The 19,633-nt window shown below is 38.7% G+C and overlaps 1 protein-coding gene across 6 annotated transcripts in view; it reads left to right on the forward strand.

Moving 5' to 3' along the window:
• The window catches only part of FRMD4B (FERM domain containing 4B), a 407,614-nt gene that overhangs the window by 311,869 nt on the left and 76,112 nt on the right, over nucleotides 1-19,633 (forward strand). For all 6 annotated transcript variants that reach the window (XM_060202892.1, XM_060202891.1, XM_060202894.1 and 3 more), the window contains 2 exons: nucleotides 3,485-3,541; nucleotides 4,352-4,374. In XM_060202892.1, coding sequence (XP_060058875.1) covers nucleotides 3,485-3,541; nucleotides 4,352-4,374 — 80 coding nt within the window. The remainder of the gene's footprint in view (nucleotides 1-3,484; nucleotides 3,542-4,351; nucleotides 4,375-19,633) is intronic.

Consider the following 19,633-nt stretch of genomic DNA (forward strand, 5'->3'; position numbering starts at 1 on the left):
AAGCTTTGCAAGTGGTGAAGCAGGGCTGCAGGTGTCTCTCTGTCTCTCTCAGCCTCTATCTCCCATCCCCTCCCAATTTCTGGCCATCTCTATTCAATAAATAAATAAATAAAGATAATTTAAAATAAATAAGTATTACATTAGTGTATTCTTTTAATGAAAGATAGATACAGAGAGAGACAAACCAGAGCACTGATCATCTCTGGTTCATGATGGTGCTGGGGATTGAACCTGCAATTTAAGAGCTTCAGGCATAAGTCTTTTGCATAACCATTATGCTATATCCCCAGCCCTACGATGACATTTTTTAATGTATGGGTCAAATGTTTTATAGGATGTCTCTCCATGTGAGTTTGTCTAGTAGTTCCTCATGATTAGATATAATGATGTATTTTTGACCAGACTTCTAGTACCCTTGGTGCCCTGGCACCAAATAGTACTAGCTTCCACATTTATTTCTACCTAAATGTTCTGTGATAACATATTTGTAGCTTAAATTCAGCCATAGTGAGAGTACATATACCATGGAAATAAGCACATGTCGGGGCCAGGTAGTAGCACACTAGGTTAAGCTCACATGGCGCAAAGCACAAGGACCAACGTAAGAATCCGGCTTCAAACCCCTGGCTCCCCACCTGCAGGAGAGACGCTTCACAAGTGGTAAAGCAGGTCTGCAGGTGTCTTTCTCCCCCTCCCCCCTCTGTCTTCCCCTCCTCTCTCAAATTCTCTCTGTCCTGTTCAACAACAGCAATAACAATAACAACAACAAAATGGAAAAAATGGCCGCCAGGAGCAAGGGATTCATAGTGTAAGCATCAAGCCCCAGCGATAACCCTGGAGGCAATAAATAAATAAATAAACAAATAAACAACATATGTTACAAATTAGGACTTTAACCCAATTTTCAATTGTGAAACATTTGCATTGACCAACAGGACATTGTTGTGTTATCAAGGCTGTGTTTTGTGCGTACTGTCAAGAGGTACATTATGCTGTTCTATAATTATTGGTGATATATCATCCCATTGTTAAGATGGCATGTGCCAAGTTTTTCTGTAAGTTTTACTGTTTTCCCTTAGGTACTTTGTGAAAATGACATGTCCAGTGTTGAACCTGAACCCAGTGACCTATTGACTGAATCCATAACCACCTAAATGAGCCAGGAGAGTGTAGCACCAGGACCTGATACTGTTTCAGATTACCTTTGACCATTCAGCCACATCATCTGATTCACTTCTCTGTTTTTCTTTCTTTATCTTTGACAGTCATAGAAACCCACTGAAGGATCCCATTACCTCTATTTGAGATCTTTCTCTCAAGTGTTAGCTTGCCTCGTACCTATAAGGTTACCTCTGTTGCCACAGTTGTAAGTAAAAGAAATGTTCCCATCCTAGGGCAGACAGCAGTTTCTGAAGAACTTTTACACTTCAGGCATGAAATCCTGAGGTTGCTGTTAAATCTTTATTAAATTTCAGTTCTCAGTATAAAATTGCTGAGAACTGGAAAAATAGTGTTATTCTTGGTTGATTTATTGTTTGGTGAACTCCAAGCATGAGTCAAATAATGTTGGCAATCAGTAATAGAAGACAAAAAATGTTCCCTTGGATTTCCAGAACAGTAGATAACTGGAGGATTAATTGGAAGCTCTGGTATATAAAAGAATGTGTGGGATACAGCCAAGTCATTCATTCCTGCTCTCTGCCTGGAACAAGGTTGAGATAGTCTCAACCTCTCCTCCTCACTATCTCCTCCCCTAGGATTGTGACGGAACCTTTTGTGTTAAGTGAAAAAAAATCCACAGGTGAATGAGAGGTTTTCTCTCTACTCTCCTGAATCTGTCTAAGCCTGGTACTTACCAGACTTGGGTTCTTCATTTCAGCAGTTTTAATATTTAATAGCCTATCTAAGGTAAAGAAATTTGACAGCTTTCTTAATATCTGTTTGAGGTCTTTCTACCTATTGACAAGTCGTTGTGTAAAATATTCAAATGACTCATCTGAGTTTCTGATGGGGCATAGAAGGTCATGGAGTGTTCAGAGGAACTGGCAATAATTGTCAGTATAGTTTATACATCTTTGAGGGTTTTTTTTTTCTAACATCATAAATAGTCCATTTTTTTCTCTTCTGTAGAATTTCAAGACAGATTTGACTTTGAATTTAGACCAAATTTCAAACTCAGTGATTTTTTTTTTTAATTCCCCCTTCTCAACTCCCCTACCTCTGCATTTCTTTTTCTTTGAAGGTAATCAGGAATTTAAGCTTTCTAAAATGGAATCTTGATCAACATCCACCTCACCTGTTGGGTTAGACCCTTCATCTGTCACCAGATTAGAAAACCACTGTCTCTTGCCTGAAAGACAGAATGCAATTGATTCCTACAATCAACCTGGCTTCTCTTTGATTTTATAATCTGTTCCTAGAGATTATGGGCAAGCTTCGAATTCCAAAGCTCTAGGCCTGTCAGCTTTGAAGGAGAAAAAAAAAGTCTTGGAAACAAATCTACAGATCCCAAGTTTCAGAAAGGAAACTTTGAGTTAGAATGGTGAAATTAATTTGTTCTCATCTGGCAATATAAGAAAAAAAATAAAATAATTATCACTGTTGACATTGTAAAGTTTTGGTTTTTTAAAAAAAATATATATTATTTCCTTTTTGTAGCCCTTGTTTTTATTGTCATTGTAGTTATTATTGTTGTTATTGATGTCATCATTGTTAGCTAGGACAGAGAGAAATGGAGAGAGGAGGGAAAGACAGAGAGGGGGAAGGAGACACCTGCAGACCTGCTTCATAGCCTGTGAAGGTGGGGAGCCAGGGGCTCAACTGGAATCCTTGCATGTGCTTAACCTGCTGTGCTACCACCCAACTTCCTTTTTTATTTTTTAGAACTCTGAAGAATGATAAAACTAAAATGAAAAAGCAATAGAGTTCATCAAACTTCACAATAAAGCAACAGAATTTCAGTTACTTCAAACACTGCAGTAACTGATTTTTAAGGATTAACATAATACAAATATTCATTAATGTGTTCTTGATGCAGAAAAGGACTATATTTCTAATAATATTTACATTGTGAACTGTGCTGTGGCACAGAGTAAAAATTACCTCAGGAAAACACTGAACAAAGTAATCCCATTAAATCTGCAGAATTTAGAATTTGTGATAGTAAAACTCATCTGAATTTTAACCCTGAAAGTTACTCATGTTTCTTACAGAATAGTCTTTTTTTTTTCCTCCCCAGAATAGTGCTTCTAAACAAAATCTCTAACACACGGAAGGGGGAGAAAGAGATGAGAGAGAACTTCCCCTTAACTTTCCAGGCAGTTCTTCTATCCCAACCACCCCCAGCTCTGCCTCTGCAATGGTATGATCTGCATTTGATAGTAAAGTGGAGGTGCCAAGCTGTGACAGCGTCTCCAACTCCACAGCCATTTGCTACAACCTAGGGCCGCCTGTGTTCACTGATGCTTTCCTTTTCCACCAACAGGGACAAATTGAAGTAGACAGTGAAACCATCTTCAAGTTAGCAGCGCTTGTTTTGCAGGTAAGAATGCCTTCCTCTTACAAGCCTTACTTTGTTTCTTGGTTTTATGAACTGCCTGTAACTATGAAACTTTTGCAGAAGCCAGTGGCTGATAAATTTTTAAACCAGTTGGTTGCTTGCCAATAAAAAACGTGAACCACTATTTTCAGTGTTAGTGTTTTTGCTTGAGCTGCAGTGTAATACTGCGTGTCTCAAAGAAAAATGAACTTTGCATAGCTCAAAGGATAGAGTTAAGACCATATTACTGAAAGGGGCTCTGGGTTACTTGAATTTGAGCAGAAGAACTTGTTAAAAAAAGAGAGAGAGAGAGAGATCTAACTTTCATTTAAGTTTAGTAATTTTTGTATACATTTGTTGATGTTGGGTTTCTTAAAGAGTTCTATAATTCTTAAAAACACTACTACCTGAAAAATAAAGTGACTTGACTCAACTTAGAAAAGAAAACAAATAGCATGTATAAATTTACTTATGTCATAGTTTGAAAGGTTTATATACAGACTAAAAAACATGTGCTGCTTGAAAAGACAAACATTTATCATGAGGTCTTAGGAAATTATCATTTGTGGTTTTTTTCTTTTCAAATATATTTCTTCTTCTGTTAAGAAATATTTCATGGATACTAATTTTTTTCTTATCAACACTATACCGTTCTTCTCTATAGCCACAGGGAAAGTGTTCAGTTTCTGTGCACATTCATTCTTCAAAACAAACTTAGGGACTTTAGTGGTGGAAATAAATGATCAGGTAGAATTTCCCTGGGTTAATTAGCATAAATGCATATTGACCTTCTATTTTTGTTTTTTATTTCAGGAAGCCAAGGGGGATTACACCAGGTAACTCCTTTACTGAGTTTACTATGCAAAATAACTCTTGTTGAATCTTTTTAAGCTGTTATTTTAAATAACAATGGATGCAAATCTAAAGGATCTTAGAATTTCAAGGCTGGAGACTGAGATCTGGTCCCTCTTCAAAAAGAGACCTATTCTATTTTATGAATGAATCCATGGAGCTTTCTTACAATTTGTCAGGTCAGAGTGACAGTGATTTGTAATCAGAAGCCCTTCCCAAGTTCTAGTTTCCATCATCTGCTAGCAATATGAAGAAATCTATAAAAAGTTTTGGTAGCCTGTGTTGAGTTTTTCCAACTTGTAATAATCCTGTGTTTGAAGAGTTATAATGTATGCACAAAAAGATTAATTCCATCAGCTGCTTAGTTAAGGGATTACTAGGGGCTTTCTTTTTGCAGCTGCCCTGAAGGGGCCTCACCCTCCACACACTTGACCTAACAGTTGTATTGTTGCTGAGACACTTACTGGTTCTTCTAACTGCCTAACTGGCCACGTCTTCAAAAGAGTGTTTGCATTTGAATTCACTCTGCTCTACCTGCTTAACTCCATCCTTTTAATGCAACACTTGTTGAAAATGTAGAAACAGCTCACAGGCCAATGACCCATCACGTTAATGTTCCACTCCCGGTCAACTTTACCCGTAGATTATTTACAGATCAGCTAGTACTCATTCCCAACCAAGTCTTTGAATAGTGTGCTCCTTAACAGACTGATAGCCAAATAATGCCTTTCAAGCTTGAAAACCTGCAGTCAATGAATAATAAATACTTCACTTCAGAAACCAAGCTCTCTCCTCATTTGCCTATTCAGTCTGTTATGAAGACAAGCAGAGTCTACTTAACATGCCCAGCTCCACTCACCAGACTCTCCTTTTAGCCTCATCATGTCCTATAGTAATTTTTTAAAAAAATGTATTAGGTTACGAAATACTATTAGTTTCAAGCTTGTTGACTTGAGAGCTACTGTGTCTCCACTTTTTTCTTTCCTGGAGGATCCATAGGTCTAGGAAGATTAGATATTCGAGGAACACCATCTTGTGGGGTGTTGGGTCTGAAATTGATTTATAAATGAGGGCTTCAGGGCCAAAAGTGTCTGTGGGGTCTTCAGGGCCAAAAGTCTCTGCTGTCTATACTTTCTCCCAGGCAAGCATTTAAAGGATACCTCATTTCCTCATCAGAAAAAAAAATGGCATCTACCCCACAGGGCAATGGTGAGACTAAATATGTGTTAACATTGCCCAAAGCAGTATATGACTTTTAGCAAGCTCTCTAGCCACTTTGGGTATTATTATTAATTATATACAGTGCCATTATCATTATCATCCTGCCCTAACTTTGTAGCCTGAACTTCAAATTGTAATACAGATTTGGAAGTGAAATGAATCCAAAGAAGCCATAACAACACATTACATTATTAAGAACACACTAATAATAATAATACATATTAGGGAAATGAATAAGAACAAGTTTGATTCTGTAAACTTTCTCTAAGGAATCTCTCTTAACCTGGGGTAAAGGAATGCTTAAAGAGGGGCAAGTCCTCATTGCCCTAAAACTTTTGTTTTAGTTTGCTAAGTTTGGTCAAGTAGAAGCCTCCCAATTTCTTTAACTTTACCTTATTTCTGGTAGTTCCCTGAGTGATTACTAAGCCAAAGGATAAAGAAGACTGTTCTGAAGTAGCCTAAAACTTTGATCTGGGAATCAGAAACTAGCAGTGAGCCATTTGTCCTTTCTAGACCAAAGTTTCCTAATCTGCAAATTGATATTAACAGAAATAGCAACCTTGCAAGGTGCTTTTAAAGAGATGAGTGATGTGAAAGGACTTTGTAAGTTATGTGTTGTTTTATGTGTTGTTACAAGCCTTCATTATAATGAAGGTGAAAGAAAGAGTCTGAAATGTGAGCTTTTATCTTTGTTTTACCATAAAGCACAATTTTGGTTTGTTGTTGTCTCCTCCCTATCTGAGCCCCTCCTCCTCCGAATAGAGAGAATTCATTTTTCCTCCAGTCGGATAAAATGAAATATCCCGAGGCAATGTCATATACTGGCTAGTGCAAAGACAATAAAACCAGACAGTCTTACTCAGATCCGGGTCTCCCACTTACCACCTGTCTTAAAAAAGCTTTTTAAACTCCACAAGCCTCAGCCTCCTCATATGTAGAATGAGAATGATAGTAATAGTACATGCCCCACAATAGTAATAATACCATTAATAATAATAAAAATACATAATATTAATAACAATGATTAAATGAATTAATACTTACAAGTTATGTAGCATAGTTCTTATAATTGCCACTTTAGTTATCCATCAAACTAATGGGCATGGTTTATCAGACCCCACTGTAACAACTATCCCCTGTACTGTCTTGGCTAATATAAATAACACTATGCTGAGCTCTTCTGTGTAGTTAGAATGTCCTTATCTGAAGTTAGTTTCTTAATAGTGAATTATAAGACTATAAATCAAGAGGAGTGCGTATTAACGCCATTCCCATCACCCAAGGTCTGTGTCCCTATTCCCAGCCCCCTCTAGTGATGCTGAAAATCCACCCTGCAGCTCACTCCACCCCCAGAGGTTTTTTTACTTTGGTGCAATATCTAAACTCAGTCAAATTCAGCTTTGTATTTCCCTTTATGTTCTTCTTTCTGAAGTTCTTTCCTTTTTTTTTTTAATTTTTTTATATTTATTTATTCCCTTTTGTTGTCCTTGTTTTATCGTTGTAGTTATTATTGATGTCTTCATTGTTGGATAGGACAGAGAAAAATGGAGAAAAGAGGGGAAGACAGAGGGGGAGAGAAAGATAGACACTTGCAGACCTGCTTCACCGCCTGTGAAGCGACTCCCCTGCAGTTGAGGAGCCGGGGGCTCGAACCGGGATCCTTATACAGGTCCTTGTGCTTTGCGCCACCTGCGCTTCACCCACTTTGCTACCGCCCGACTCCCTCTGAAGTTATTTTCTTAAGTTATGTTTCTTTTTTTTTAATTTTATTTATTTATTTTCCCTTTTGTTGCCCTTGTTGTCTTTTTATTGTTGTTGTAGTTACTATTGTTGTTATTGATGTGGTTGTTATTGGATAGGACAGAGAGAAATGGAGAGAGGAGGGGAAGACAGAGAGGGGGAGAGAAAGATAGACAACTGCAGACCTGCTTCACCGCCTGTGAAGCGACTCCCCTGCAGGTGGGGAGCCGGGGGCTGGAACTCGGATCCTTACACCAGTCCTTGCACTTTGCGCCACCTGCGCTTAACCCACTGTGCTACCGCCCGACTCCCTTAAGCTATGTTTCTTATGTAGGAACAAACAAAAGGAAATCCTTCAAGGAGATAAAGTGCAGTGCTAAAATTAAATGTCTATACATTTTTTTTTTATTTAAATTTTTAATTTAAGAAAGGATTAGTGAACAAAAGCATAAGGTAGGAGGGGTACAACTCCACACAATTCCCACCACCCAATCCCCATAACCCACCCTCTCCCATGATAGCCTTCCCATTCTCTAGCCCTCTGGGAGCATGGACCCAGGGTCTTTGAGGGTTGCAGAAGGTAGAGGGTCTGGCTTCTGTAATTGCTTCCCCGCTGAACATGGGCGTTGACTGGTCGGTCCATACTCCCAGTCTGCCTCTCTCTTTCCCTAGTAAGGTGTGTCTCTGGGGAAGCTGAGCTCCAGGACACATTGGTGGGGTCTTCAATCCAGGGAAGCCTAGCCAGCATCCTGGTGGCATCTGGAACCTGGTGATTGAAAAGAGAGTTAACATACAAAGCCAAACAATTTGTTGAGCAATCATGGATCCCAAGATTGGAATAGTGGAGAGGAAGTGTTAGGGAGGTACTCACTGCAAACTCTAGTGTAATCCTGCTTTCAGGTATATATTTTGCAGTAGTTTATGGATACGTGTGCACATACGCTCTCTCTCACAGAAACTGGTGTATGTCTAGGTTATGGGACTTTGTTAGAAAGTGAACTACCTGAGATGAAATTAGAGTGTACTATAAAAGGAAAGGTCTCACCCGAGTAATGAAGCTGAAGGGTTGTCATTCCACACGTGAAGTCTCTGGATACACACTGAGGTGAAGCATGTTGAGATGGCAATCGTTGCTTTGGTTAGGTTGTGATCGGCGGATGCAATGTCTATACATTTTTTATACCAATAAGTTAAAATTATGCCAAATTCATGACTTTATTTAATGACATCTAGTGAGTGCCTAAAATGTCTCAGCACTAGTCTGGACATGAAGGATGTCTGTTGCATAGGTCAGGGGCTTTTCTTTAGGGAATTTTGGTTTCTAGCAAGAACTGCCTCAGTGACAATTATGTTCTGGATCTCCCCACTACTTTTACTAAATTTACCAACTTGCCTGTCTAAATCCTCTCCAAGTCTGGCCTTTAATAGCATCACCATTTTCTCCTGCATCATCTCTAAGGATTTCCCCTGGCCCATCCTACCCTGTTTTTATTTGTCCCTCCTTTTCTTCTCTTTATCAAAGCCCTAATTTTCTTCAGTTCTCATTTTTCTCTGCTTATGCCCTGCATGTGGGGAGCCCTGCATGGATCCTTGCATGGGTCCTTGCACTTTGAACTATGTGCACTTAACCCAGTGTGCTACTGCCCAGTCTCTATACCACAACTTTCTAAGCCACTCATCTGTTCTTGGACACCTAGGTTGCTTCCAAGTTTTGGCTGTTAAAAATTATGCTACTGTGAACATAGGTATGCACATGTTCAGTTCCTTAGACTATATCCCCAGGAGAAAAATAACAGGGTCATAGGGTAGGTCCATTTCTAACCTTCAGAGAAATCTCCATGCTGCTCTCCACAGGGGTTGGACCGATTTATGTTCCTACCAGCAGTGTAAAAGAGTTCCTTTACCCCCACAACCTCTTCAACATTTATTGTTATCTCAAATCTCTTCTTATCCCATCACACAGTACCGCCTGCATAACCCCCAGCTAGCTTCCTGAGACATAGACTTGATCCTTGTTGATTTCCAAAAATCTCTTGTAGTTTCTCATGCACAGATAGCTACCCTGCAACACCATAACTTGGTATTTAAGACTCATATTAATCAAAATTATACATTTTAATCCCCTGTATTCCCTATTCTGCATGTCCTTTATATCTGTTTATATTTCTTTCTCTTCTCTTTTTTCTACATACTCTGTATTATTTTACCTTCATGGCTCAAACTCCTTTTCTTAGAAAACTTTTTTTTTTTTTGCCTTCAGGGTTATTGTTGGGACTTAGTGCCTGCACTACGAATCCACTGCTCCTAGAGGCCATTTTTTCCCATTTTGTTGCCCCTGTTGCTGCCCTTGTTATTATTGTTATTGTTGTTATTGCTGTTGTTGTTGGATAGGACAGAGAGAAATCAAGAGAGGAAGGGAAGACAGAGAGGAGGAGAGAAAGACAGACACCTGCAGAACTACTTCGCTGCTTGTGAAGAGATGCCCCTGCAGGTGGGGAGCTGGGGGCTCGAATCGGGATTCTTTTATAGCTCGTACTTGCACTTTGTGCCATGTGCGCTTAACCCGCTGCACTACCGCCCAGCCCCCAGAAAACTTTTAAAAACAGTTACCATCCTACCTAATTTTGCTTCCTGCCATGTTTCCTTAAGACTATTTTAAGTTAACATTATTATAACCAGTAGGAAGCCTTGCTTTCTGAAAGTTAATTAAAGTAGTAGAGTAGGGACTGCTATTTTCTGTAAATAGTTGACAGTCTGAATTTCCAAGTCAGCCCTTAAGCTACAGAGATAACAAGCTGCTTGGGTAACACAGCACAGATAAACACAGCAGAGAATTCCTGAAAGCTAAGGAAGCAAGGCTTTTCATACTGAGCCAGCCACAAATGAGTTTGTCAAGGCAAAGCATGCATGTGTGTTTTGTTGTTTTGTTCTATTCAGTTTTGTTTTGTTTATATCTTGAGTGGTAGAAATCATTAAGTAACTGGTTAGTTTCAGCTTATAAGAAAAAATGAATGATGACAATTTACAATTTTGTGCTGGGTCAGAATTAGTATATATTGTCCCCTAGCTTCAAATGAAAAGGACACATTCACATTCACAGCTTATAGTTGTGTTACAAAGTGCAGCTGTTTCCCATGGGAAAAGAACTTCTCTGGATGTCCTGAGAGCAGTTAATGAAGGGAGGACAAAACATCAAAAGACCTTAAGGAACTTCTCCCCCCATTTCTTGCACCTCTTAAGCCCCATGCTTTAAAATGTAATTCTATTTCCAAGGTCTTTAAAATCATTACAATAATAAAACATAGCAGTTCCCATGGGCTAGTTCCTATGCTGAATATTCAAATCAACCAGGAGATGTGAAGATGTGATTTGACTGCTTGGGTTTAAAATCTAGGTTGACAGCTGCCAAAATAGCTCACTTGGCTAGTGTATTGCTTTGCCATGTGCAGTACCCAAGTTCCAGCCCAGCTGTCACTGCATTAAAGGTTGCTTTGGTACTGTGTTCTCTTTCATTCACTCTCTCTGCCTCTGCTATATCTATTTTAAAAAGAAAATCCAGGATGGGGTTAGATAGCATAATGGTTATGCAAAGAGACTCTTGGACCTGAGGCTCCAAAGTCCCAAGTTCAATCCTCCCCACCCACACCACACCACCATAAAACCAGAGTTGAGCAGTGCTCTGGTAAAAATAAAAAAAAGAAAAGGAAAAGAAAAGAAAAGAAGAAAGAATAAAAAAGAAAATCTAGTGCTAGGGGCCCAAGAGATAGTTCACTAGGTAGAGTGCATGCTTTGTCATGCATGTAACCTAGATGCAAGCCCCAGAACCTCATGGAAATATCATTGGGGGAGTGCCCACATATGTGTTCTTCTGTGTCTCTGCGTCTCTGTTTGAATGGAAAAGTTGACCCAGGACTAGTAAATCACACGTGTGAGGCCCATGTTCCACACATGATACACAAACAATCTAGGCCCAGCCACTTTCTGTGTAACTGTTGCTAGCCATTCTCTCAATTATTTTGTTTTGGGGGATTCTTTTTGTTTGTTTGTTCCTTTGTTTTTTAATTGCCACCAGAGTTATTGCTAGGGCTCAACGGCTATGAAGAATCCACTGCTCCCAGAAGCCATTTTTATTTCCTTTTTTTTTTCTCTTAGAGAGAGAGAGAGAGAGAGGACTGCAGCACTACTTCACCACTCATGAAACTTTCCTCCTGCAGCTGAGGACCAAGGACTTAAACCCTTACACATAGTAAGGTGTGAATTCTACTAGGTGTGCCACTGCCTAGTCCCTGGGTTATTATTTATTTTTGTTTTAATTAATTTATTTATCAACAAGAGAGAAACAGAATGTCACTCTGGCACATACTGAGCCAGGAATTGAACTCAGGACCTTATGCTTGCATTGCAACCTAGGTTGCATTTTGTTTGCCTCACTAAATATTATGTGACAGTGTAATTATTATTTTTTTAATATTTATTTATTCCCTTTTGTTGCCCTTGTTGTTTTATTCTTGTAGTTATTGATGTCATTGTTGGATAGGACAGAGAGAAATGGAGAGAGGAGGGGAAGACAGAGAGGGGGAGAGAAAGATAGACACCTGAAGACCTGCTTCACCACTTGTGAAGTGACTCCCCTGCTGGTGGGGAGCCAGGGACTTGAACCAGGATCCTTATGCCAGTCCTTGCTTGCGCTTTGCGCCATCTGTGCTTAACCCGTTGCGCTACAACCCGACTCCTGGTGTAATTATTTTTTAATCTTGTTTTTATTTCATTTTGTCTTGGACAAGCAAAGCATGTGCTCTAGCACTGAGTTGCATCTCCAGTGCCCTATAATAATTTTATTATTACTATTTTAAACCTCAGTACCAACTTTGTGACAGTAAACACTTTAACAGATAAAAAAAAAAAAGCAACTTTGGAATGCGTGAGTGAGTAGATTATTGTCTAGACCACATAGTAAGAGAGCAATAGAATTGGTGTTCTAACCATCATGTGCTTTACCACTGTCAGGAGTCGTCTTTTTAATATTCTAGTACAAAGGTGGGAGGAATAAAAAAGGCTTGACAGAAATTGAATGTTCAAGTCAGACTTTAACAAATCAGCAAAATAATGGTTAAAAACAACAACTACCCCACCAAAAAAAAAAAAAAACCTGTTGAGAAATGACTTTTTCCACTGCCTATGAAATGAAATGAAATGAAAACATACTATGTTATATTTTTTGTTTTTGTTTTTTAATTGCCATTAGTTATCACTGAGGCTCAGTGCTGGCACCATAAATCCACTGCTCCCAGTGGCTATTTTTTCCTTTTTTATTTTATTTTATTTAATAGGACAGAGAGAAATTGAGAAAGGAGAGGGGAAATAGGGAGCAAAACAGAGAGATACCTGCAGTACTTGTTTCACCACTGTGAAGATTCCTTCCTGCAGATGGGGAGTGGGAACTTGAACCTGTGTCCTTGTGTGTGATAATATGTGCCCTTAACCAGGAGCACCACCACCCCACTTATGTTATATGTCATGTCATAACTCAAACAGATAAGTTCTTTTGAAAATCACTTCAGTACATTAGTATTTTGTTTTTAATGATTTATAAATATTTATAAGTAACTAAGAAATGGCAGTTTTATCACCATTAACTTTGTCTTCACTGAGACTTCACCTCTCCAGGATGACTTTATCAGATGTATACAGAGACAAAGAGGCTGAGAAAGAATTAATTCATTAATCATCTATACACTAGGAAGTTGACATAATATTCCACAATACATATGAGATTAAAAAACTTTTTTTAATATTTATTTTATTTTATTTTTTAGAGAGATGCAGAGAGACACACAGAGAAACCGAGATTAAGAAACTTTATAAAGAATTATATTTGTACTATCACATTATCTTTTTAACTCTTCCCAGTGTTTTTGCCATATGTTAAAAGTTATAATGAATTTTTTAAAAAGGTTATTATCTTTTTATAAATAGGGGAGTGTGGACTAATATTATGGTTTGGGAAATTCCTGGCTAGAAGTCTTAAGAAGTTCAAGTTTCCTTCAGATATGTCTCCAGTCTGCCCATGTACATAGTGAGTCTCCCCCCCCCAAAAAAAAAAAAGACAAATAAGGGTGTTTCCCACATGTATTTGTCCCTGATGTGTGACATCTTGCCAAAACAGTCTTCTATAGACTTCATTTATAAAGTGAGGGCTTATTTATTTAATAAAGCTCTTACTAAAATGTCTTTATACAATAAGCAGATTGTAGAAATCTGTTCTTTGTACTCCCTGCCGGATTCATTACTGCCCTTGGTTTTAATTCCATTAATTCTTAAGCAAGATAAACACTGATCAAGTTCTGACCCTGCTTTTTCTAAAGACCCCTTTATTTGGAAAGAATGATCTATCTTAGACAAGGGGCACCTTTTCATCAGATCTAGCCATAGAATGTTAGAGCTGCCAAATACCAGGCATTTAAGCCCTCACTTCATAGTTGATGAACTGGAGAGTGACATAACCATGACAGTTTGGTTGGACAAGACCAGATCTATAGTCTCCAGGCCTTTCCAACCATCTCACACTTACTTTTTTTTTTTCTTTCTTTCTTTCTTTCTTTCTTTTTGCCTCCAGGGTTATCGCTGGGGCTCAGTGCCTGCACTGTGAATCCACTGCTCCTGGAGGCCATTTTCCCCATTTTTGTTGCCCTTGTTGTTATTGTTATTGTTGTTATTGCTGTTGTTGTTGGGTAGGACAGAGAGAAATCGAGAGAGGAGAGGAAGACAGAGGAGGAAAGATAGACACTTGCAGACCTGCTTCAATGCTTGTGAAGTGACCCACCTATAGGAGGGGAGCCTGAAGCTCAACCAGGATCCTTAAGCTAGTCCTTGCACATCCCTCCATGTGCCCTTAACTCGCTGTGCCACTGCCCAGCCTCTCACACTTACTATTTTAACCTATACCTGTGTAAAGCAGTCTATATGCATCCTACCCCCCACCCCCGTCTCTGTTAGAAGGCAGTGAAAGACTGCAGGCTGTGAACTGCACCGTGGGAATTGGTGCTATCGCTGAAGTGGCTTCAGGTCTAATATTAGTGAGTCACTTGAGGGAGATAGCTTACTAGTGAGAAGGCAGGAAATGAGCACTTAATCATCAGTGCCCTTGGAATACCCTGCCTTTTTCTCATTGTCTAGTCCCATTCATTCTTGTAGGTTACATACCTTTTGTGTGTGAAGTGTTGTGGAGACTCTCTTGTATTGCTCAGATAAAATCACTCTATAACCTTTGTACGTAACACTGGGGAAAGGCATAGACTCTGGATTCAGACATACAGTCTTAATTTAGAGACAGATTTTCCTCATGAACTGGTATGGCCTTCAGCCATCTGTAAGTCTTCTGTGCCTACAGCCTCTTACTTTTAAGAGGTATGTTCAGGAGCCTGGCTGTGGCACACCTGGCTAAATACACATAGTACTAAGCACAGGGACCCAAACAAGGATCCAGGTTTGAGCCCCCAATTCCCCAGCTGTGGGGGGGACTCTTCACAAGCAGTGAAGAAGGTCTGTATGTGTCTATTATTCTCTCTCCTTCTCTCTGTCCCTTTTCCCTCTCAATTTCTTCTATCCTATCCAATAAAAAAAAAGGGTGGGGGGAGGCCACCAGGAGCAGTGACTTTGTGCCAGCACTGAGCCCCAGTGATAATCCTGGAGGCAAAAAAAAAAAAGTTATGTTCAGAAGATCAAATGAGATAAATCGTCTTCCAGGATCTCTGACTCAGAATGGAGATTCAGAACTTGAGAAATTTCATTTACTTCCCATGAAGTTTAATCTATTATTGTGAGATGTGAGTTTTGTTTGCTTGGTTGGTATGGTTTCATTTCACCATGTTAATCATTTTAGGTATGCAGTTCAGTGGTAGTAAGTGCATTCACATTGTTTTGCTATAATTCTCACAGTTCATCTCTAGATATTTTTATCTTACAGAAATAAAACACTGTGCCCACTAAGCATTAACACATCATTCCCACTACTGCAGTCCTTAGCAGCCACCATTACTTTCTATATTATGAATCTGCCTATTTTTGCAAATATATTTAAGGAAAATTATGCATTTATTGCCACTATCTTACTTCACTTAGCACAAAACCCTCAAGGTTTATCTTTGTTGTACAATGTCTTGAAATTCCCTTTTTAAAGCTGAGTAATATTCCATTATTTGAACATGCATATTATTTATCCATCCATTGATAGCACAAGGGTCTCTAACTTTTTTTAAAGTATTTATTTATTTCCTTTTTTGTTGTCCTTGTTTTTTTAGTTATTATTGTTGTTTCTATTATTGTTATTGATGTTATCATTGTTGGATAGGACAGAGAGAAATGGAGAGAGGAGGGGAAGACAGAGAGGGGGAGAGAAAGATAGACACCTGCAGACCTGCTTCACCGCTTGTGAAGCGATTCCTCTGCAGGTGGGGAGCCAGGGGTTCAAACCAGGCTCCTTAAGCCAGTCCTTGCGCTTTGCGCCACATGCGCTTAACCTGCTGCACTACCGCCTGGCTCCCGGGTTTCTAACTTTTTTGTTTATGAAGCTCCATTCATTCTCAATAAATAAGTACTTTTGGGGGCCAGGTGGTGGTGCACCTGGTTAAGCGCACATGTTACATATGCAAGTGTCTGGGTTCAAGCCCCCAGTCCTCACCTGCAGGGGGAAAGCTTCACAAGTGGTGAAACAGGGCTGCCTCTGTCTCGCTGTCTCTCTCCCTATCACCACCTTCCCTCTGTATTTCTGGCTGTGTATGTCCAATAAATAAATACAGATAATAAAAATATTTAACAAAAAATATGTACTTTTTTATTAAAACTTTCATAGACATGTAGAACTATAACAGTATTGTGTGTATTAAAAATATTCCCTGGAAAATAACATTAATGGGAAGAAGATAGATTAATACATCCAATCAAAAAAAGATAGAAATAAATGTCATTAGAAGCTCTAGCATTTTTTTATCAGCACACTAATGGATCTTTCCACTGTGATAGAGTGGATTCTAAAGTTAGACAAAGCTAAGTTTGGGTTTGCAGTCTATCTCTTATTAAGTGAACAATTTTAGTTAAATAACTGAATGTCTCAAAAACCTCATTTTCTACACCTATAAGTAGAAGTAGTTATAGTTCTTACCTAATAGAATCCTTATATGAGTATCATGGCACAATGCCTACATAATGCTTTGCACACTGTCTTGTTTACGGTAGGGAAAAAAATAAACTATTATTACTGTCATGACTAAGTTGTCTCAGGATGGTAATAGTAGTATTTACGGTTTTTACTCATTTTAAAAAATATTTTATTTATTTATTTGTTTTTGGATAGAGACAGAGAAATTGAGATAGAAAGGGGAGATAGAGAGGAAGAGAGACAGAGAGAGGCCTGCTTCACCGCCTTCAAAGCAACTACCCTGCAGGTGGGGAGCCGAGGGCTCAAACTGGGATCCTAACTGGTCCTTGCGCTTTGTGCCACATGCACTTAACCCACAGTGCTACCACCTGACTCCCTGGTTTTTACTCTTCAAATGCACTCTTTCATAATTTTTGTATTATAATAACATAGGTTTTCATGACTGTGTAAGTTTTAGGAGAACAATTGTCAAAATTTTTTTAAATGCTGGTTTGTATTTTTGTGAAAGTCAAAGCACAGTAACTTACAGATCTTCCACACTTGATGCACTTTCAGGATGAACATAAAATTTGTGGAATACTCCCCATTTTTTTTCTCATGGAAACTCCCCAGCCCTATCTATGAACAAAGCCTTTCTCATGCCCCCAAAACAGAAAACCTTTACTTCCTGCAACATGTGGGGGACCTGTTCAGAAGGCTGGTGCTTAGGTATGTGTTGGTGGCTAAGAAATGAGGCTCTTACAGGTTCATTCAGTTCTGGGCACATGCCAATGAGGCTGGGAAGGCACAAAGGAAGCCAGGCAGTGAAAACCTGGAGCGGGGCAGGGGCCAGAGCTGTTGGCAGGACAAACTTCATGGGGTAAGACCTGTGTAGTCACACAGAGCCTATGCTTGACTTGCTGTTCTGTCACCTTGAAAGTCTTAATTATTTTTTGACAAGGACTATTGGATTTTTGTCTTTTCACTGGGCCTTGCAAATTGTGTGGCTGGTCCTGGCTGTGGAAAGCTGTTAGGCATTTAGGATGCCTATATACAAAGTGGATTATTAAAAGAAAGGGCGCTTTTGTAGGTGTCTAAATAGACACTTCATCGAAAAAAGTAGAACCACATATTGATAGAATTCCATAAAGCAGTTTATTGCAAACATGACTGCAACCCTCTCAGCCTTTCTGACTCTAATATGTGTGATCTCTCAGTGCTAAGACATTCAGAGTGGTAAACTTCTACCTCATTGAGAATTGAGAAAGAAAATGTATGGAAAGGGTTTAGCACCTAGAATACTTATTTTATCTGTCTATCTATTTATTTATTTGACAGTGAGAGAAATTCAGAGCAGAAGGGGGTAGATAGGGAGAGAAACAAAGAGACACCTGCAGCACTGCTTCACTAATCGCAAAGCTTTTCCCCTACAAGTGAGGATTAGGGGTTGGAACTCAGGTCCTTGCACTAGAATACTTATTTTTCTAAAATTCTAGTTATTTGGTACCTTTGTTCTCATATTAATTTGGTAAACTGGGTAGTATTACTATCCTCATTTCACAAAAAAACAAAACCCAGAAATGCTGAAGCACTTTTTGGTTGTTTTGATAGCTCTTAGTAGTTCATAAAACTCATTTTCAGACTATTATCTCATTTGTGCTTTAAAGTGACCCTGTAAAGAACAGGGTGTCATTAGCACTTGCAGAAATCTCAAATCTTAATCTACTTGTTAAAGTCAAAATCAGGTAAGGAATCAAAACCATTGCATCTCACTACCTAAGTATTCTGTATCTCAAAAATAGTTTACTTCTCATAACTTAAATATTAGCAGCAAGTAAATAAAACCAAAAGCTCCAAATTCCATAGTAGCATATATTTTAAATAGTAACTAACACCCCGTAAGAATCAATCCCATAATCACTGCTACTTTAGTACTAAAATGAAACACAGCCTACTTGGACTTATCAGATAATGTTTAATGTTCATTCTGAATATAAATTGGCATTGTGTGAACTTAGCCTCTGAAAAATGCTAAACATCCTGAGCCAACAGGAGCTAAGAAATTGTAATTGTGAAACCTGACTTCTACATTACTTACTTGACTTGCCTTTTGCCCTTTGCATTTGATCCAAGCAACACTAAATAAAATGTAACATGATTCAGTCTTGTTTTCTGTGTTCAAGTGGCTAATGTGGTTTACTCTACTCTTTGCATGATCAAAAAGGACCACCAAGTCACTGATGCAGGAAAAAGACATAAAGCTTTGCAGCTTGGCCACAAGTAATTTTTACTTGTCTAGTAGGAAATTTCCCTAGAGAGAAACAGTTTTCTTTCTTTCTTTTTTTTTTTTTTTTTGATTTTTTAAAAAAAACATTTATTTATTTATTCCCTTTGTTGCCCTTGTTTTATTGTTGTAGCTATTCTTGTTATCATTGTTGGATAGGACAGAGAGAAATGGAGAGAGGAGGGGAAGACAGACAGGGGGAGAGAAAGATAGACACCTGCAGACCTGCTTCACCACCTGTGAAGTGACTCTTCTGCAGGTCAGGAGCCAGGGCTCGAATCGGGATCCTTACACCAGCCCTTGTGCTTTGTACTACGTGCACTTAACCTGCTGCGCTACTGCCCAACTTCTGAGAAACAGTTTTCTTAACCTCATATTCTTTGTTAGGAAAACAGTTTGTATTGTCTTTCACCCGTACTCCCCTTTTTCTATCTTTAGATTTGTGTGAGACATTTTTTTTTTTAATTTTGGGAAAATATAAATAACTTCAACTTATGATCGTAAAAGTGTTACATGTTCAGTTCACTTCAGTAGTGTAAAGTATATTGAAAAATGGAACTGTAGATCTACTAAATAACTCCCATTCCTTTCTCCTCCCAAATTCTGGCAGCCCACTATCATACTCTGTCTCTACTAATCTGTAAAGTATTTTGTGTTAAATATGTACAGGTGTTCATATTAATCTGCTCCTCAGCCTGATTCCTTCTTACAGATATTATTTCTTCTAAAAGATTTGAGGGTTCATAGTTAACACAATCAGAATCCTCAGTGAGCTGGCTAACATTTAGAAAAATCTCTCTGCACATTTTCATTACTACTGAAAATTTTTTAGACTTAAAAAAAATGCTTGATAGTTGATCCC

This window comes from Erinaceus europaeus, chromosome 12 (genome assembly GCF_950295315.1).
Source record: "Erinaceus europaeus chromosome 12, mEriEur2.1, whole genome shotgun sequence".
NCBI lineage: Eukaryota > Metazoa > Chordata > Mammalia > Eulipotyphla > Erinaceidae > Erinaceus > Erinaceus europaeus.